The sequence below is a fragment of the Schistosoma haematobium genome, chromosome 3 (assembly GCF_000699445.3).
Source record: "Schistosoma haematobium chromosome 3, whole genome shotgun sequence".
Classification (NCBI taxonomy): Eukaryota; Metazoa; Platyhelminthes; class Trematoda; order Strigeidida; family Schistosomatidae; genus Schistosoma; species Schistosoma haematobium.
In genome coordinates, this window is record NC_067198.1 from 14,308,036 (window position 1) to 14,329,437 (window position 21,402).

The window sequence follows — 21,402 nt, forward strand, 5'->3', positions numbered from 1 at the left end:
AAATGATATTTTATCAAGATCTCATTTTTTAAAAACTTTCAAATGATCATGAAATAATCAGTTACAATGTCCTGACCAAATAATTATGAAATAATGCTACTTAGAAGACGTACTATATTGTAAAAGTGTGGCTTTTCTGAAATACGCTGTTCGTTAATAGACTGAACTTTGAAATTTGTAGTGTCACTAGTCATCTTTAAATTTAAATGGTTCATAATGACGTTTTCAAAAGAGAAAGACTGATGGCTGAAGTGACATTTATTAGATTGAAAATAAACTAATTAAATGTTAACTTGAATTCTAATAACACACTTAGTTTAAACTGAGTCGGAAAATTCTTTTCATCTGTATTCAACGACTTATTAATAATGATATTACTCGCGATCTGTATTCTTTGAATTTTCTGTTCTCTAACCTTCCGATACTGCTGACATTTGACAAATCAAACTGATAGACATTAAATGCAAGCATTAAGAAACAATTTAAACTTACATAAAAAGTACACGTTCTTTAATAAATAACTCAATTGTAGCCAAATTTACAAATATCACTTGTAATGTACAAAAATAAAATAATCCAGTACGATTTTGTATACCAGATTCCAAAGAATCATTCATTTGAAAATAAACTATACCCATGGATAATGCAAAAAATAAATAAACAATAGTTTGTATCACTGATGCTAGAGGATCTCGTAATAGATTCAGTATTGATCTCCAACACACTTTATTGATTTGTCGAATATATGATGCAGCAAATGATATATCTACAGCATTATCTTTGCTCTTTTTTGAACCATTTTCATATTTTTCCAATCGATTAGCAATCGAGCTAACTTCTTCCAGCACACTATGTAGTATTGTTTTTAAGTAGAAAAGAGTAAACGTCATTAAGTAAGAATATATGCATCCATCGAAATTATTACAACATCCTTAGAAATGTATAATATTTTATGCAAATGTTCAAACACCAAGAGCTAAACAGCTTTTTCAATAAAAAAACTTTTAGTGAAGTGTATTAGGAATAGGTTCAATAATCAATTCAAACGACATATTTCCTAATTAAATAAATAGTCAGTGACTGGTTACTTTGTTTATTTTCAAGATGGGCTGAAGCATCTTGTCAAATTAACTGATCTCTTGGATAGAATTCTATGACTCGTTCCTTTCATTTCTCTTTATAGAATATTTTGATAAACAGAATAATTATTAATCAAAGACAGAAGGCAACATTCGACTACTAATTACCTAACATGAATAAAACAAATAATTATTTTCTTCATGCTGGTTCTTTGTCCCTTTTTTGATGAATAAATATGCCACTATGAATTTTAGCCGTTTATTCAAGACCCGGGGTTACGTTGACTTATATTTATATAGGCCACAAATATGGAGATTATGAATAGATACCCAGTACATACTATTAAATAATAATACTTTTCTTTGTTCATCTGTAAACTAGGTTTAAAGGTTCTCAGCGAAGGACGGTTGACAGAACAATGACCAATCAATTCAAAAGTATGTTATACAGTGTCAGTTCTGTTTTGATAGTTCAAAGACTTTATTCCTTAGAAAACGGAAAAATGACGTTTTTTTCATATTTTCTGTAATAGTTTCAATAATTAATTTCCTGTTTTTATTTAATCACACGAAAGGCGTTTTACTTATCAATGGATTGGTTCTTACCATACAATCAAGTATGGTGACTAGATTCTTGAAAGATCATGTTTAACTGTCTTATCTTAGGAAAGTGTAAAGTTTCAAAGTCAATCGAAATTAAGTTAATATTGTCACTATTTTGGATTTCAACAGTAATTTCGTACAAAAACATCTCTTTATTTACTTATTTTGCATATTAGTTGACAAAAAAACATTTTACACATTTTGACACCATTTCTATATCATAAATCGAATTAAAATAGCAAATTCCTAAGACTATGTTCTGTTAACTTTTACTGATTGAATAACGAAATACGTTTATTAAATTATAGATTAATATACATACTGTTGAGCCATTTCAGAAGTTTGCCAGTCTTGGATAAGTTGTTGTCCAACTAAATGCATTCTTTCTTGAGTATCATGATGATCCATAATTTGGACATCTAGAATAATAAGTTTAATAGAAAATATGGAAATTCTTCACTTTATCCAAATCAATTAGAAAGCGTATACGATTAATATCCAGGATTCAGTCAGTAGTTTTATAAGTCATGCTAACAATTATGTTTGAATCATATGGTGTACATTGAAAGATATCAATATATTTGAAACATATCTATTAAAAGACCAATAAAAAATCAGAAATCTTTACAAATTTCTTATCTTCCCACAGACTGTTCGTATGAATTTGTAAGGCCATATAAGAGGACCGAAGCAGAAGTTACTGATTTTGAGTCCTGATGTGAGCGTTAACACACCTGCGGGTACGTCCAGCTGATGAATCTCAAATATAACGGGACGTGCTTCCTGAATTTTATAACTAGCCAAAAACCATCTGTTCTGTAAAATAAATAAGAATCATCTAGCGGAAATATTTTGCCTTTGAACTACTGGTTTAGAATCCTATTATTTTCACTTACTAAAATCAATATTTCTTTAAAAAAGTAAGACCTAAGATGTAAAACTTTGTTGTAACTCATTTCTTATCTTTTGATTCATGGAAATACATTCTACAAATAAATTTTAGAAGAACGATTTAGTGTTTTTTTTATCACAAGTGACTTTCTAACTGAATGTCAAATTCCAAAATCAAAATTCTTGACCAACTTCTATAATAATACTTCGCATACTATATGTAACACAAGTTCTGTTGACAAAGTCAAATGTATCTATATATTCTCGAAAACATCCTAATAAATTCAAGTTAAAGGTGATACATAATGATATTTGGAAGGTTAAAGATAATTTATAATGTTTAACATTAGTTACAAATACAAGGATCATGAACTAATTCAAGTTGTCTTTCATATACCAAGTGAACCATCACGCTCAAATCTCAGTTATTTTTTAAACTACTGGGCTTGTGTAGCAAAATCATTCAATTGTCTATCTTCAATAACAAAATTGAAATTGAGAATCGACTGGTATTTTCACAAATAGTAATCAAATGATCATTATTTAAGATTCAGTTTTGAATTCTACTTTTTAACTATATGCATATTTCGTCTTAAAAAGATATTTTGGAACAGTAGATCAATCCTTAAAATAACAGTCTAGTGTTAGATGCTGTTAACTATTGAATGTTCGAAATCTAAAATCGCAACAGATATTCAGTTAAGTGTTCAGCATACTGCTTAAGGCAGAATACGAAAATCATGAATCGATTGATGTTATACCAGCATTGAAAACCTGGAAGCACTGGATAGCCGTTTTGTCCTAGTGTGGGACTCCTGTGTTCGAATCCGCGTGCGCGATCGTGGATGCACACTTCTGAGGAGTCCCATACTAGGACGAAACGGCCATCCAGTGCTTCCAGGTTTTCAATGGTGGCCCAACATCAATCGATTCATGATCTTAATCAAAATCATTATTATTATTATTTTTATTATTAATTCATTATACTTGCACTCGAATAGTTATGAAATCAGTTAACTTTGGATTTATCAACGCCTTTTAAAACTATTTTAACAGTTACATAGGAAAAATTCATTGTCTTTTCGACCTATGAAGTGACTTCAAGGCTATATTTTGAATCGTAGACCATCTAGTTAGGACTAACTAATTTTAAGTTTGGAATAAATATTCTAATGTTCATCGATTACCAAGCATTTCTCCTTCATAGTTTATATTCACTGAGAGTATAGTATCTTGCTCAGCTGGTAGTTCGTCATTATCACCTGTTAGGCTGAACAGTAATATATAAATCATTTTCTCTGGATGGAATACTAAGACAAATTTCATGTATGCTTTCATTTTACTTGTATTCTAGTGTATTCAGCAGGCGAACAGTTATTTATCACTACTATTACAACTGCTACAAAGTGTGACGTTGATAATGAATAAATAATATTGTTATTGAAATTAAGAACCGACCTTAGTTAGATATGCACTGAATATCTAGGAGCACTGGACCGTTGTTTCATCCTAGCATGGAATTTCCCGGACATGGGAGTTCACAACCTCACTGGCTACCGAACCCAGAACCTTCAGGTCTAGCGTAAATAGATTAACGTTAATCGACTTTTGTATTCAGATTAAAATATTATTAATATTTAATCTATGCAAAAGTACCTGACGTATTTCCATGTTGACGCAAACATTCACCATGTATAACATCCATGAAAAAATCTGGCGGATTATTATGATTTTCACAAACATAACCTGAAACAATAAAATAAAAAGGCTTTATCAATTTAATCGCATAACAATGAATCTGTGTACTTCAGTTTGAGAGTCACATCTACTGTTCTCAGTGGTGATGTTAATATGAAGGGCTAACAATATTTGGTGCTTACTGAATTAGAATGAAGTTAAACACTTTCCTACAAGCTACTTCATTCAATAATTAACTGGATATTAGCTTCACTTGTAAAAATAGAAATTTAATTATCAAGTGCTTTCAAAGCCAGTTTTTTTCATTTAGTGTTATTATTTGTTTTATTTTAGCCTGGGACTTTTCAGAAGTGTACCCCTATTACTCTTCAATGAATCGAACTCGAAAGCCGTAACTGTGTCTGCAAACACAATATCTATGGGCGATTGAGTAGAAGTCAACCTATCTATAATATGTCTATATAATTTATTTTGCTTTGCGGTTCACTATAGCTTTTATAGTTGATGTTAATCCATAACAAAAATTATCAGATAATATAATTGATCGTTACAAACCGTTGGAACAAAACTAATTCTTTTTTACCAGAAACTAAATTTTCTGGTTGATTGTATTTCAAGTTTTCAGAAAGTAATTGCATAGGATATTAGTTATTCAAGTATCATATTATATCTGATCTTGATCTACATGTATAGGAATAGAATTAGGCTATATATTTGTAGACTGTTTAAACTCGGGTAAACTAAATATCGACTGGTATTTCAGATCGGCAAGTTAATAATTCCCAGTGAGTCTAAAGATAATTTTAGTCAAAGTTAATGGTAGATCTATCACAAATAAGCTACATGTTTAATTTCCCTTTACGAATTTCCAAAAATTCCGCAGTTTTAAACTCAACAATTTTTTGTTGAAAAGTTAGGTCTTCTTACACTTAAACCATTCGACTTATTTCTAACACAAAAATTCCTATTCTTGGTGATATACGTTTTGTAAAACGCAATGTATTGTACGTATCTAATGACAAAACGATCTAGATTTTTTAAAAAACGGATTCATAATTTTGAATATTTTGGATATTATAATTTTAATAGTTGAAATCGTAAGTCAATTGAAGCTAGACCATCATGGAAAACCTGGAAGCACTGGATGGCCGTTCCCTTGGATGCACACTGCTGAGGAGCCCCACAATAGGACGGAACGACCATCTAATACTTTCAGGTTTTCTATGGTGGCCTAGCTTCAACTGACTCAAAATTATTAAATAATCATGGAAAATGTGGAGTCAGTTACGTACCCAAACGACCAAAATAACGTATTGGTTCTTTTTTTGCCAATCCATGGTAAATTATTTGACCTCGATAGATTAAAGTTAACGTATCAAATAATTTGTAAATTGAATATTTAGGTTGATGTATAGAAAATATGATCGTACGACCACGCTTGGCCAAACTGTTGGAAACAGATATTAAGGTAAAGAGAGATACTTAATACCAAAAATAAACCCACATAGAATCTCAAAATCATGAATATTAAGTAATGATTTAAAAATTTGACTCTTATGGATTATAAATTGTAATATAACTCTGTGGGTCGTCGTAAGAAACTCTAATTATTTGAAGATGTCATAAGTAGAATGCTTATTTTAAAATTTCAATATATTATATCCCTTATATATGAAAAACATTAAAAATACGTGAATTTGGTAGCTTTGTTAAATACTCCATTAGTAGCATTCTACCGACGTTGATTTTTCTCAACTCTGTTTGATGTGTATTTAGTTGCCCTGAATTTGACCCCAGTAATATCTTATGAATGATTGTTATTGAAATATACATACCTCTAATCCTCGTTTATAATGATCGACTTAAATCGCGTTAGTGAATAACGGAATTAAGTAAGCCAAATACAAGAATGGTTTTCGAACACATATATTGTGTACACTCAATGATCTGGACAAGCAAGCAGAGGGACAGAGCGAATGAAGCGAAAAGAAGAAAGTGAAGCGAGATGACGTGCGATAAAAAAAGGCATGTAAGCCAACTCCATTTAATCAAACGTCAATCAATATTTATAGCCAGATAAAAATAGGTTACGGACCTGATGGATAGGGCAGGAAGTGTACACACATACGCTCATATAAAAACAGTCAAGATTTATAAGTGAGTAGTTAACATGGTCAAAACGTGACTCAGAAGAATAGATAAATTGGCCTGTCCAGAAGCTAGAATAAGTTATATGGGCTTAACATGTACATGTATGTACAAAACAAGTTGTAAAGAAAAAATTGGTAATTGTACTTTTTAACATTGGTATTTGGTAGTGACATTGAAACTAAAGAATGACTTGTCCTAATTAACCACTTCCTTTGATTTTCAGCTGCTCTTGTTAGGGGATATCATATTAACAGATCTACTAAGAGTCCATATGTTAGTAATTATGAATAACTTACAGTGCGGTTACATATAGGTAAAATTAGAGTAACTCACTTTACTCAGACGGAAAATAAAATAAAATCATCAAGTAAATTGTTCTGTTTCTTACGCTTTAAGTGTTTTTACGACTTGGCCTGCCATATATGCATCTAACCCCGTAGTTGGTTCATCTAAAAACAGTACTGGTGGCTCTGTAATAAGTTCCATTCCAATACTAGTTCTTTTACGTTCACCACCTGATACTCCACGAACTAATTCAGTCCCAACCTAAACAGCAAAACAACAGGAAGACGAACAATTAAAATAAACTGATAAATTCCTAACTTTATAGGAAGTGAGAAATCTAAGGTGATTTTAATGTAAAAAATATGCATTTTCCATATTTAAGTGTATGTATATAGATACTTTAAAAAGCAATAGCTTCAATATAACAGAAATTAATACAGTAAAGTCTAGACATATTACACCCTGTAAGTGTTTTTAATGTAATAAATGCCTATAAGTTATATGGATTACAGTGATGATAGACGATTCATGAAGTTTGTGTAGTAAGCATCAAATGAGTCTCATAAATCTACACAAACATAACCGTTTTATGAGGTACGCAGGATATGACAGCAATAATTTGTTAACTTTATTTAATATGACATTTTGTTATACTATAAATAGATTGTAAATCTTCTACTAGAAACTGCAAATTATAAGTTCTTTATCAAAAGAGTAGTATGATGATCATGAATTGAGTTTAATATTTCAGTTGTAATTTCATGAATTGATGGTTGGTTTACAGAAATTTTTGTTTAGCAGTAGCTTACATTTCAAGTAATTCTTTTAGGATCTTGATGATGAGTATATCTTGAATCAATATAATAAAGATGTAAACATCAGCTCTTCTTTCTAATACTTTAATAAATGCTCTTCTATACGTACATGTTAATTGGCAAACACAACTGAAATTTATGTAAGGTAAGTATTTGTCTACTTTTGATTGTTTCAACAAGGAATTCTTTTTTTGTTTCACTGATGATAACTTTTACTGATATCATGTTATAGAGTATTTTAAGTGATATGATGGGATGAAAAGTCAAAATTAGGTTGATTTACTCATTATGATTTTTGGTTCAACATTAATTCCGCTTTAATTCAATGTGATGATTACTCAGTATAGTATTCGGTTTTGTTTTCCCCTATAACCTTTTTATTCTGTATAACATACGATACTCTTGTATTAACATGAACTATACTCAGTATATAATTCGTATTATTCATAGATGTGATTTTATTCTGATTAGTAATCAAAAATCGTTGTATGAATCAATATTTAAATGAGTGTATTTTTGACTAGACTTGTTGGGTTCTTTTTTCGTGTTTCTAGCTGCTTGCGGAATATATTTCCCTCTTCCGAACTTGAACTTTTCTTTCTAGTTAACTGGGCTGGAATACATTGTAATAGCTAGCTTATTTGTTGTTGTGTCACAGAGTCTTCATTCCGTTATCAGATTAGGTGAACTCATAATCTCTTCAAATATAACATTAAGTATTTCTAAATAAATAATACTATTATTTTTAGGTCATAGATAGCTGAAGACAATCTGTAAAATAAATCAATTCACTTTAATCTGTTAACATCATTGTTTTTTTAAATCACTTAAATATATATAAAAGATAATAAGCATAAAAATTAACGTGAGAAGAAGACTTCTGAAGCATTAACACTTGAAAGATTTTTTGTAAGTCATTTATTCATCAATGAAAATAATACCTAACTCTCAGGCTTTATTTTTACTTGTGCTATCAACAACAACAAAAAGAGTGAAAACTTGACCGAAGTCAAATTACTGCTGTGTTTTTTTTCATGATGACAAAAAGGTAACATATATCAATACGTATACAGAGTAAGTTGAGTTCAGAATTATAATGAAAAACATGAATAGACCTGTATTTCTATTATTTTAATAGTTCTCTTTTTGTTATTAACTCTAAAATATCTATCTCGAGCTTCTTGTTTTTAAATGAAGATTTGAATAAAACCAAATGTATTTATGTCAATGTTTAGAAATGACAGATAATAACAATTATTTGGAAAACAGAATATATATGTTCATTTATTTGGAAACAACATTATGTATATTAGAATAGAAATCATTTCATGTAATTATTAATTTCTCAGTAGTCCTTTTAAAAGCATAAACATTAATAGTTATTTTAACCATGGTAATTGATATTTGCGGATCACAAAAGCTGGTTATGTGTTATCTGACATGAAAATAAAATTAAACTTATAAACCACTGGATACCGGCTCATTGGTCTAAACATTAGGCGCTCACTGAAAGACCTAAAAGTCTTGAGTTTGATCACCATAGGAACACTACAGAAGAGTCCCATGTTAAAATGAAACAGCTTTTCAGTGCCTCCTGGTTTTCAATGATTATGTGAATAGGATAAGTTTGGTATGCAAAGTAGAAAATTCAACAATCTTCACAGACACATACTAATAAGGAAACTTATTTGAGTCTATTCAGAATACATATTCTACATAAGCTGTAATATATTGTTATCAATAGTGATTTTTTGCTAGCTAGTTCACAATAAAGGTGATTTTATGAGCACATTTTCAATTTTACATCTGTTCCTACAGATGCATGAAATGTTTAGGTAATGTTATAAACATTTCCTTACCTTACTATCCGCTACAGCATTTAAACCCAACTCGTCAATGATATCGTTGACCTTTTGATTTCTTTCTTCTGTTGTACAATGCATAGTCATTCGTAGGGCTGCTGAAAAACTTAAATTCTCTCTTACTGTTAAGGTTCCCATTACAATATCATCCTACAAATTGTACAAAATCAAGTATAACTGTAAAATACAAAACGATCTTAGTATAAACAATAATAGAAAGTATCTATATAATTCGTATGATGTTACAGACTGGAGTTAGATGCCGATAAGCCATCCTCTTAGTTGTATATATATATATATATATATATATATATATATATATATATATATATATATATATATATTAATTGTCAGGTTAATAATACATAGCTATTAACTTCATTATTTATCACATGCTTCAAGAAAAAATAAATACTTCTGTGACAACAAAATGATCATATCAAAGGTGTTTTTAATTTCGTAATGTTTTACGTAAAATTTGTTGATAAATATCCAGTTACTGAATGCCATGAACTGAAGTTCCTGTTAAACAATTATGGCCGTTACAAAAATCCCTTTTGATTATGTATATTCCATAAGAGAAAAACCCATCATGTGGATTGACATTGATTTTCTTGGTTGTTTAAAGTCTTAGTATAACAATATACAATAGTTGTAGCCTCTGAACAACTACACTAGTTGAATGAAAAGATATGATAAAGAAGTGGTTCTTTGAAATATGCAGTTGTATAAATTATTTACCTGGACAACATAACCGGAAATACACTTGAAGTTTTTCGGTTGAGGTCTACCGTCAATTAAAACTTTTCCAGAAAGAAATCTCGGATCTTTACGACCAGCTAATACATCTAGAAGCCTTAAATAATTAAACAAAGATTATAAATTATTGCAAAGAGATATTTTAAAAAATTGACCAAAAATATAAGAAGGCGATAAAACTTTTTCTCCGATTGGTTAGTAGTTTATTACTTTAAACGTAAAATATATCAAAATTAGTTTAGGATTCTAGGGAATTTATCATTCCGAAAATTGTGTTTACAATGAATCAATAGTACACTAGGTAGCTCCGTTATGTTCTTTCGAGTGTTCGCACCACTCAACGTCTTTGGAATAATGAAATCAAATTGATATATCTAATACATAACAGAGACACTTTGAGCTATAAATTTACAACTAACTTTTTCAAAATCTTTTTGATAATCCAGTTAGTTGGTGACCAAATGTGATTAATGTTAAATTGGTTACCTGAATTTACTTGACTTCACAAAACATACTTAAAACTTTCTCATTTCAGAGAATAATATTTCCAGATTTCCGTTTGATTCACATGAAGTATGGATATAAAATTTATTTTTTCGTATGGAAGATAAATTTTGAAAACCATTTTGTTAAACTTTAATAAGTGTGTAACATCTAATTTCCAATTCATCATTATTATGATGCAACTAGGTGAACGTAGAGCTTTAAATTTGGTCAATTCTAGAATTTACGCATATTCTCTTAAGTCTCCTTTTGCCTCCCCCCATTTCTAGTCTAGTTAACCCTTTATTTTTATATATAAATGTTCTTAACAAGTATATGTGTGATCAGATTGTTCGAAATGTATTGCGCTAATATACTACATAGTTCTGATAATCGTCTTCTTAATACACTATGAACATAATGTTCAATTTGAAGAATGAATTGTCAAAAACGAATAAGTTATTTGTAATATAGAAGTTCGCAATTAATTTTCCCCAATAGGTTTCTGATAATTAGCTATGGTGATTGTTCTAGAATATTTAGGACAGTACTATTATTACGTAATATAACGGAATTTGTCTAAGAAGGTATAGAAATAAAAAGAGATCGTGTGAGCTTAACACACTAGATTATCATTATAGTTAGTTAGAAAATTAAAAATGAAGAATGAAAATGTCTAGTGTGCTTCCGTTATCAAGTCAGTTGAAGGTTAATCATCGACACTTTTTATGCACAAAGATCAGGCTTAAGCCATCGAAACGTTAAAGCTTCCGCAAATCTTAATAAGATAGAATCGTATTATTTATTGATCACTGTGAATGAGTTCACGGTGTCAACTACTACTAAATAACAAGCTAACAAACTACGATGGCTGTTTTGTCCTCAAACGTGTAAATTCTTGGGAATACTTTCAGTAAAAAGAGTAGAGGTTCAACTTTCTAATTTTCAAATGTACATTCATTTTCATTTAAATTGACATAAGCAGTTGAACGGAACACATGACAGGTATTTATCTACTTTTGTTTGTGTTACCGAACATAGTGTTTTGTTTAGTAGAACTAGTCTTACACTAGAGAATTCACTTTTTTCGAGGATGTTTTTAGTTTTTGGTTATTTCTATTCATGTGGTTTAATTATTAATCATAAGGTGTTACGAAAGATAGTTATAATAAAAATATAAGATATTAACTAAATATCTTTTTCTCACTAAGTAACCATTGAAAAAAAGCAAACAAGAAAATTCTTATGTGATCTCATTAGCTTTTCTGTACACTTACGAAGATTTTCCACTTCCAGTTGGTCCCATAAGGGCATTCATTCCGGGTCGAAGAATTCCACTAAAAGAAAACAAAATAAAACAAACCCCATATATACTAAGAAATATCCTATTGTTGTAGAAGATTAACATTTATATGAAATACTAGACAACTTTCGCTCAGGCAAAGGTTCTGGTGTTGATAAATAAAGATTATTTCCAGTGTTCATCAGCAACTGTCTGACAACCTGGCCGCTAGTTTATCACAGTCAATGTAAGACTGACACATTTATGCATCAGCACAGTTTGCGGCATTCCATATTCAAATAACGAGAGAGAAAATCAACAAGATAAAAATAAAAGTAGTCGAAACGATAATACCAGTGGTGATCAGAATTCAATAGAACATAATTTTCAAAAGAAACAAATGAATTCAAAATATGAAAATATCAAATAGCATTGAATTTTCAGATTTAATATTAAATAATGAATAAATACATCATTGACATAGAGAATGGTGTAAAGTCACAACACCTAAAGTGTTCAAACATATATTACAATTATTGTGCCTGTCCCCAAGAAGAAGTCTACACCTCTTGAACCTATGAAGTTTAACAATAGATGGATTCATAAACTATCACCACATCTTGAAAGCGTGTGGTAGCGATTCGGTACGAGTTCATGTAATTTTCGACTGGTCGCTTGATAGGCAGACCACCCAGTCACTTCAGTCAACTTACCTAGCAAAATATTTCAATTTAGAAGGTGATAAACATCAATTAGAGGAGAAAACTGCAGTATTAAGCGAATAATATAATTACTGAACATCTCATAGATATTGGACATCAGGTCGATATCTTGCAATCTTTCAAGGTGATTATAAAATAGTTAAATTCCGGTCTACTTAAGTTAATGAAGCCGTTTCTATCAAGCGTCAGAAACCTGATTTATGTGTTAAAAAGGAGATCGTTGTTAATCCTTCTTTGACTCGGTGACAAATATTCCTTCATTACATCATAAAATTTTGTCCATCTCTTTCTTTCAGTTAATTACATCATTAAGTTCTCTTATTTCGACTGTCTTCTGGTTTAGTAATCTTATTTTGATTAATTGAGCTTTACTCAATTTATTCCTACTTCTTACCAGCGTATATGCATTATGTAACCACTTGTTTCTAACTCTTTAAACCTTCGTCACTATCACTGTTGTAGAATGTTCTTTTACATAAGCTATTTATTTACAATATTTTGTTCAGTCTATTAAACTTACACACTCGATATGCTTTACTGATATGTTTTCTAAATAACTTCTAACTAAGATCTGCTATACAAGTAATTTAAACTCATTTTGTAGTTATGATTTTTAGATACCACCGGTTGTAAGCAGTTGATGAGAACCAAACGAAATAAAATGAATACCTTCTATTTTGTTCAAATATTTCTTCTAATAACTTCTTCTAATCAATAATTCTTGCTCCCTCAGTAATTTAACATCAGTCTTGTCGTTTGGGTGACTTTTATGTACCCGTATTATTATTTATAACTGCCATATAATCCTATTCTTAACTTTACATTTTCCTTGATCACTATATTAATATACACTTACTTCTATTACATTTTTATCATTTTATTCTGTTACATATCACTCATTTGCTAGTTTATTGTTTTTAGTCATTGTCCTTAAATTTAACAATTAAAATAGGTCATGGTATTATTTGGTATACTTATAATCTAGCTGTTTGTACTCCACACGTTTTTGAAAATTCTCTACTTCCATCAACCGATTAACTATCCATTAGAAAATAGCAATATTGGCTAGGCTGTAAAGTCAAATATTGATTGAATAATATATAATATATAAGTGCAACGAATAAACCAGATCAGTAATTGACAAATGAAACACGTGAATCTTTACGAAGTCTATCATGGAAATGAATCCACCAGAACTGAAATAGTCACTGGGATTTTTAAGTGTTTTTGAGTAATTTCTTACGTATATTAGACATAAATTTAACTGTTATATAGCACTAATTTGTAAGTTGGAACCAAGTCAATTTCATATCAGAAGTATCTATAGAACTGTGTTTCAATACTTATCACTTAAAAATAAGCTGCACCTCATAAACACTCCTAGACAGTGATAGTAAGTGTATGCAGTTATCTTCAATGGAAATCTGCTTGAAACGCAAGTACTTGCAAGGGATAATAAAAAGGAATACAGATTTTTGTGATGACTAGTTGACAGCTTACTATCCCCATATATACTATGGCAAAGATATCGGTATTAAATATAAAGTTAAGTATATGATACCAATATCAACTGAAACCACCATCAGTAAAGTGGGCCACATTTTGAAGATAAAAATGTCGTGTTATATTATAGTGTGTAACATGTACGCAGTCCCAAGATTCCAAACAATCTCGGTGTTTGTGTTTGCTTAAAGAAAATCAAACTTTCGAAAAAAGTAATTGAGGATTGTAGAAATTAACTGAATCTAATTCCGTTTATCTTAGAAGATCCCTATTGCTTTCAAATGGCTTTGAAACAAAAAACAAAAGGAAACAAAATATATTACTACGTTTGTGTAATTTTTTAAGGCCCGCTGACCAATATTATGTGCCAAGTCATCAATCAGAATCCTAATCTTAATTTGGTCTGTTATTTAGCTACTCTCTAGAACCTAACTTGAGTCCATAAATAGAAACCAACCTCTATTAAGTTCATATCTCGAACGGACATGGTTTACATACAGACAAACCGGACCGGACCATAACATAAAATGAAAAGCAACAATCGTGCATAAACCAGTTAAAATTGTCTGTGAGTAGGAGAGACTGAGCAACAGACCACAAGTAGTCAATCGTATGATAATAGTTTGTGGGTCAACTGAAAGCTTATGATAAGCGGAATATATAGACAAAGTAATCTAAACACTTGATAATCATACAACAAAATTATGATTAATAATAATTCAGAAAACCATTTCCTACTTCTACAATATCCGTTCCGTTATAACTGTTTTTAACTATCGTCTTATATGTCATGGTTTGCGCTAAAACATCTCCTATGATTGAATTCGATATAAGTAGTGCTAGAGATTATTGATGGGACCTATTGTCACAACTTTACTACAATTTTACTCGAACTCTCTCAAATTACATTTTGTTCGCTAAGTTATATTTAATAAGGTTAGTAATGACATGCAAATTTGCGAAAACAGTGAAACCAGTTAAAAAGTGCCCTGTATATCAGAAATTTAATTTTCTTCAATTAATTTCACTTGAAAAATAAGTAAATGACAGTTAGATCAGGAGATTCGTTTTATACTCATTAAAGACGGAATTCGCCATCGACAACTTCTGGATTCGCATAAGATGTGGCTTTTGATTCGAGCTTTTAAATTGCATATTTTTATTTCTTGTTATCCATAGTTTGTTGTGGCTCGAGGACGCTGATCGATATCATGCATTATACCGCTCAATCAGGATTCCCATTACCAACTAGTTCACCTGTATCCCAGTAGGATCGCCGACCTATTTGCCAACTGACACGCTGATCAATAAACAACGGCCTAGATCTTAACGTTCATTGACCCTCAAGATCCTTTTTTTTCCAGTAGTCAATCTGAAGACACAGACAGGAATTAGATTTATTCTCACTCATAACTAATGTACTTAAAATGACCGACCACAGCACAAAAAACAAGAAACCATTGTTTTAACACAATGACATTCCATGTGGTAGAGATTGGCAGGAACAGTTCATCATTAGTTGACAACTAAGGGAAAGTGAAACATATAGCAACAGTTAATAGGTTTACTGAAAGATTACAATAAGAGGTATATCGAAATGCAATCACACAGTTATCTACTGTTTATACAATAAAGATATGAATAAAAATACTCCGAAAAATAATTCCGAAAATTTAGACTTTTTGGATATTCGTTTCGTTATAACACAAGTTTTACATGATTGGTTTCAGGATCATATCGTTGTTTCTAATTTGGATCACTAATTAAAGTCAACAATCCACATTTCTTATCTTTGCTTAACAGAATAGTTAACAGACGAGAGCACACTCTAAATAGTACTATTCGTTAGTCATTTGTGTAGTAGCCTTTTTTATTCAATGTGGGCATAATTACAAGACTTTCTCAATCTTAATTTAAGTATATAAAAACAATATACTAAATTTCTTCATTAATATTGATGATGTTGCATCACATATCAAATGGATATTACTCAAGAGCATAACTTCACATGTTTTAAATCGTAAATCTACTATTCGGAGTGAACATTTATTCTGCGATGCAAGTACACCCAGCTGACGAGTCCCAAATAGGACGAAACGCGCGTGCTGGATCCCACTGCTAGCCACCAATCATCCTTGCCATCCAACTTCTGTTTAAAAACAGCTTTAAATTACAGCAAACTATAATAAAGTATAAGAAACTGTAAGAAAAATAATATACGAAAGGTAAACTGTAAAATTTTATTTTAACATTTTTTTTCATCTCACCTTACATCATCAAGTATTGTTTTTATCACTGGTTTACTACAGAGTGTCTTTTGAATTTTTACTTCATAAGAAATATGATGAAAAGAAAGTTTAGCACCACTTATTTTTTCTCGTTGACTGAATGAACTAACGGGTGTTGGTGGATATTCATCAAAATTTGTTAATGTTTGTTTTTTACTCATTGTACTTTTGACTTGGTTGTAACTTTTTTCAATATTTGTAGGTTGAATACTATTATTGGATGTATTTTCAGAGATTGTTCGTGAATTCATTTTTGTATATGGAAATTTCCCATCTTGTATTGTATCATGTAATGAACGATATTGCATATGATCTTCAGTTTGAGTGTAATTATGATCTAGAGGATCGTTCAATATTTTAAATGCTTCAAAAGATCCATCTGTTGTAACCGGTAGATCTGTGTGATCAATTGTATGATTGTGAAATAGTTTACTGTCTGGAAAATCGGACATGTTTGAAGAGTGTGTTGGCATTGATGTACTAAATTGAGTATCTTCAGGAGATGTGATTTGGCTACTATCAAATGGCTGTGGACTATTTGAGTTTATTAGCTGTTTTAGACAGTTGTGATGCTGAAATAAATATAGAACTCAGAATAAAAATCTCATTTCAAAAGAAATATTGTTTTAAATTCAGGTTTCAGATCAAATATACCTTTTCAACACGGTTTCTTGCTTAAATGTCATAGAGGTGCGATTACATTTTATCAAACATATTTAGCTTGGTATCCATAGTTTTTAATTTATTTCGAGGTAAAATTTGTAAAGAGTATGAAGTACTATTATTCGCGCAATTATTGAAAACCAGACTGAAATGAACTTATTGTTGTATTTCATTCTGTAGTTTTAATATGAATGTATAATTTCTACCTAAATTGGTATGGAACTTGGTAGGTTTATACTTAGGAGAATGTAAATCATACCTTGGAAATTATAACTGATTCTTCAAAAAATTGTAATTATGACAAAATTAGATATAATCAATGTCCTTTAAATCAAATCAGCAAGTATTAGAGTTGATTACGTAATTCAAGGACCGAATAATTGCTGAAACTGCTTGTCATTTAGAAAGAAAGTGAATATTTTGTAGAATTAATGAATCGCAAACAACGTAGATCCGAGGATTAAAACTTACGAATATTTCAAGATAAAGAGTGAATGTATCTGGGCTAATGCAACCGATTCTAAGTCATGTCATCCAACATCTCTGTTAATTGAGATAATCGAGAGGATCTCAACCATGTTGTCTGCATGTACGAACACAGCCCAAATCAACAGGCGATGATTTCATAGAATAATCCCACTTTTCTATTTGGTTGTATCTAGATTTCCTCCAACCTACTCCTACATCACCAAACATGACATGTCGAAGATGTCCGTACCTAGGCATCCGTAAACACATAGTTAATAATTAGTTTCCAGATGGATTTTTTTAGTTCCCTCCTGAAACTAATGACTAGTAGATTTTGTTTATATTTAGAATAAGCTAGATTTTTACTAATGCGACTTTATGATCATTACGCTTCATTTGTGAATTGACCGACGTTAGGAATATTAACCATTCGGTTACAGCATACAAATAAATATGTTATTGAACTCAATATCGTATGGAAAGAAATAGTTCCTTACAATTAGCTACCTATTACTGCTCTGGATTAAGTATATAAGTTTTAAAACAAAATATCATATTAATATCATTAAAATAATTATGATTTAATCAGCAGTAATATCTATAATAATAACCATTAGTTATTAAGAGACAGGATACAAAATTTAGTCAGTTTTTTCAGTTAGTTAAATTAAAAATCAAATTTTCATTTATATTGATTCTCTAATCAAATTTAAAACTTATGCAATAGCTTCAGTCGACTGATGATCTCAACTATTGAAATTACTGCAATCTCCACAAAACCCTTTCTGACATTAATCAACATAAGCTTACTAGTGACTTAATTCCAGAGGTATATCCTGGATTTCTAGTGAGAATCACTGACCAGTGAAGTTCAACCGCGTCAGTTGTGTTATAGTAACTGACTGATGACAATAGTGGGTGTTTCGCTCAATTACGTGGATCAGTTGAAGTTAGACATTAACACCAGTGAAGGCCGGTCAGATCAGTGGTTAAGCGCCTGGAGCGAGACTGATAGGTCCTGGGTTCGAACCCCGCGGGGCGGGGTCGTGAATGCGCACTGCTGAGGAGTCCCGTACTAGGACGAAATGGCCGTCCAGTGCTTACAGGCTATCCTTGGTGGTTTAGCTACAATTGACTCGTGATCTCAACTATTGAAATTATGCATTAGTACTGAATTATGATAAGGAACTAACTGGAAGGAAATATTTTGGAACTTCATTTGTATATTTATATATTATGTTTAATAAGATTATATTATGTTTTATTTCCCATATTTTTAAAATTATATGTAAATTGTAGTCATAAGAACTAGAAAAATTTCCTAATTAAGGACATTTAAATATTTTTATACATACCATGTAATATATTACAAAAGATATGCTTAATTCTTGTTTACAGAAAAGCCATGTGATATTGTAGAGCGCATTCTGGAAAGAAATGCTTCGAGATTTTCCAAAATAGAAATCAATACTTATTTAATTCTCACTCATCATAAATATAATCCGAATTTCTGTTTTATTGTCTTCCTTAGTTTATATGATTATTAGGATAGTCGTAATAATAATGGTTTTATTAGTAATTTAATATCTACGAGAGTAGAAATTTCACCATTACCAAAGACAACAAAAAATTCAATCCAACAAGTTTCCAATAGGACGAAACACGTGTCCTGGATTCCATTGCTAGCCACCATCCATCTCTGCCTATAATAAAGCAATGAGTTTAGTTATGAAGTAATGATTACACTACTTTTTTGTTTAGCATGAAATAAAACTTTTATATTAACCCTTATATTAACTCTTGTGTTCTTTGATGAAAGTTTGATAGCTCTACATGATCTAGTAAACTATATCTTCTAATAAATTACTCAGTTTGATTGTTTTCTGTTTTTTGTTACTTATTTCATCACTTATTGCACTATTGTGGTGTTCGCTACTTGTCTGGACAGATATAAGTAGTATCTAGCAAGAATAGGAATCCATACCAGCAGGCGATTGAAATAAAAAGAGGAAGGAAAACAGAGAGCATTCGGAATAATAACAAGATTGAAAAAATGGTGGAGTATTTAGAGGAAAAATCAAGAAAGATATGCAAATGATGTATTTAATGCATGATTTTCATAATTTACATATGCACTGTTCAAATCTTCATTTAACACACAACTGGTTTCCTACCGTCATAATTACCGGTTGGATTTATTATTCTATGTAATTACATTTCTTAAATAATTCATGCACAAAACATATTATATTTAAATATCACTTAACATTTATAACTATAAAACAAATTGGTCATCCTATTATTTTTCTAAAAATAACTATTGGAAAGTAATATGGCTTGATTCATAAAAATAATACAAGGCCTAGACAAATACAAGGCTTACAAAAGCGGAGAGATGGCTTGATGGTTAAGACCTCCGACTTTTAATGACTGATTCCCTTTTTCAAACACCGCTAACTGGGTATTATTATTATTACCCTTCATAGTTAGAGTAATGTTAATACCGAAATATCTGGTCCGTAGTGAGTTAATTTAAAACTTTTTTGTAGGGAAAGATTCATTTATGTATCAAATACTAATTTAAATATTGATCAAAACGACATTGAAATATACGATAAAATATCTACTATTATAATCATTAGGTCAGTACATAAATTTCAAAGTATTGAATTGGTAGTAATTGACAATAATTAATAAATAATTAGAGGTGTGTATTTAATTTTTCAAGTAAGTGCGTTGAATTCTTGTAACTATAGTGAACGAGAACACATGTGAAGATAATTTAGTGTATTTGAATACAAGATTACAAAACGTCTTAGTAAAATCTGAGAACCATATAGTAAATACTTCATTTGCAAAATGTCATCGTGTGTGACCGTCAATACTTTCTTGACCTTAACGGATGTAAAAAATCTACCAAGTGCAACTCTACATCGACCTCTTTGGATACCAACGACGATTCATTAGTAAGAGTCTTTAAAGATACCGTTTTTGGTTTCCCCTTGAGGCCTAACTTATCAGCTAGGTCATCAACTATGAGAGAGGTATCTAACCCGCTATCTAGAAAGGCACAATTCTGAATAATCTTCTCACCAATTTTATACCTACAGGCACTACTGCAAATGCTACTGGTCTCTGTATACACTTAACGACTTCCTCCGTACAAAGCTGAGTATTGATGTAGGCATCACTATTAGTATTTCTTTGTTCTTCCCGCTTCTCGTGTGACAGGGTATGGTGTCTCCAGCCACACCCTTCAACAGCACATGACCTCGGCGATCGACAGTTTTTTGCCACATGGTTTGCCTTCAGATAAACATTACACAACTTGTGTCTAAGAACGAATTCTTTCCTTTCTCTAACATTCTTGTCTTTAAACTTCTGATATTGATCTAAAGGATGATTACTTAAGCACTCCAAACAAGATGAGCTGCGTAAGGGAGCATTATCATCACTAGCACTAGCATAAGATATTCTTGCTGCATAGTAATCTGCACTAATTTTCCCTTTTAAAACACCAAAATCTCTATTGTCACTATTACTACCACGGTTGACAAGTAGGCCGTATCTAGTATTAGCTATATCAGTTTGTTCCTTTACAAACTCAACAAGATCGGGAAACAGAGGCTTTCGACCTCCTTTGATAATCTTATAAGCTACCTTTAGCCACTCTCGTTGAATGTGCGTTGGTAATTTCAAAACCATAATTTCAATAGTTCTATAAGAGTTCAAATCAGAAACGTAATTCATCTGTTCAAGTCAGTCAATCAGTCAGTAACAACGTAGAACTTCGTACGTACGTACACCAGTTCGAGTTGCCACACCACATTAGCACAGAGATGCAGTGGTG

At 30.9% G+C, this 21,402-nt stretch overlaps 1 protein-coding gene across 2 annotated transcripts in view; it reads right to left on the reverse strand.

Annotated features, from left to right (window-relative positions):
* Nucleotides 1-21,402, reverse strand: part of ABCG2_1 (ATP-binding cassette sub- G member 2) — a 41,856-nt gene that overhangs the window by 4,152 nt on the left and 16,302 nt on the right. For both annotated transcript variants that reach the window (XM_051213087.1, XM_051213086.1), the window contains 9 exons: nucleotides 16,401-16,993; nucleotides 11,904-11,963; nucleotides 10,126-10,240; nucleotides 9,382-9,534; nucleotides 6,811-6,968; nucleotides 5,564-5,718; nucleotides 4,230-4,319; nucleotides 2,005-2,101; nucleotides 493-849 (listed from right to left, as the gene is read on the reverse strand). In XM_051213087.1, the coding sequence (XP_051069023.1) occupies nucleotides 493-849; nucleotides 2,005-2,101; nucleotides 4,230-4,319; nucleotides 5,564-5,718; nucleotides 6,811-6,968; nucleotides 9,382-9,534; nucleotides 10,126-10,240; nucleotides 11,904-11,963; nucleotides 16,401-16,894 (1,679 nt within the window). In that variant the 5' untranslated portion in view covers nucleotides 16,895-16,993. The remainder of the gene's footprint in view (nucleotides 1-492; nucleotides 850-2,004; nucleotides 2,102-4,229; nucleotides 4,320-5,563; nucleotides 5,719-6,810; nucleotides 6,969-9,381; nucleotides 9,535-10,125; nucleotides 10,241-11,903; nucleotides 11,964-16,400; nucleotides 16,994-21,402) is intronic.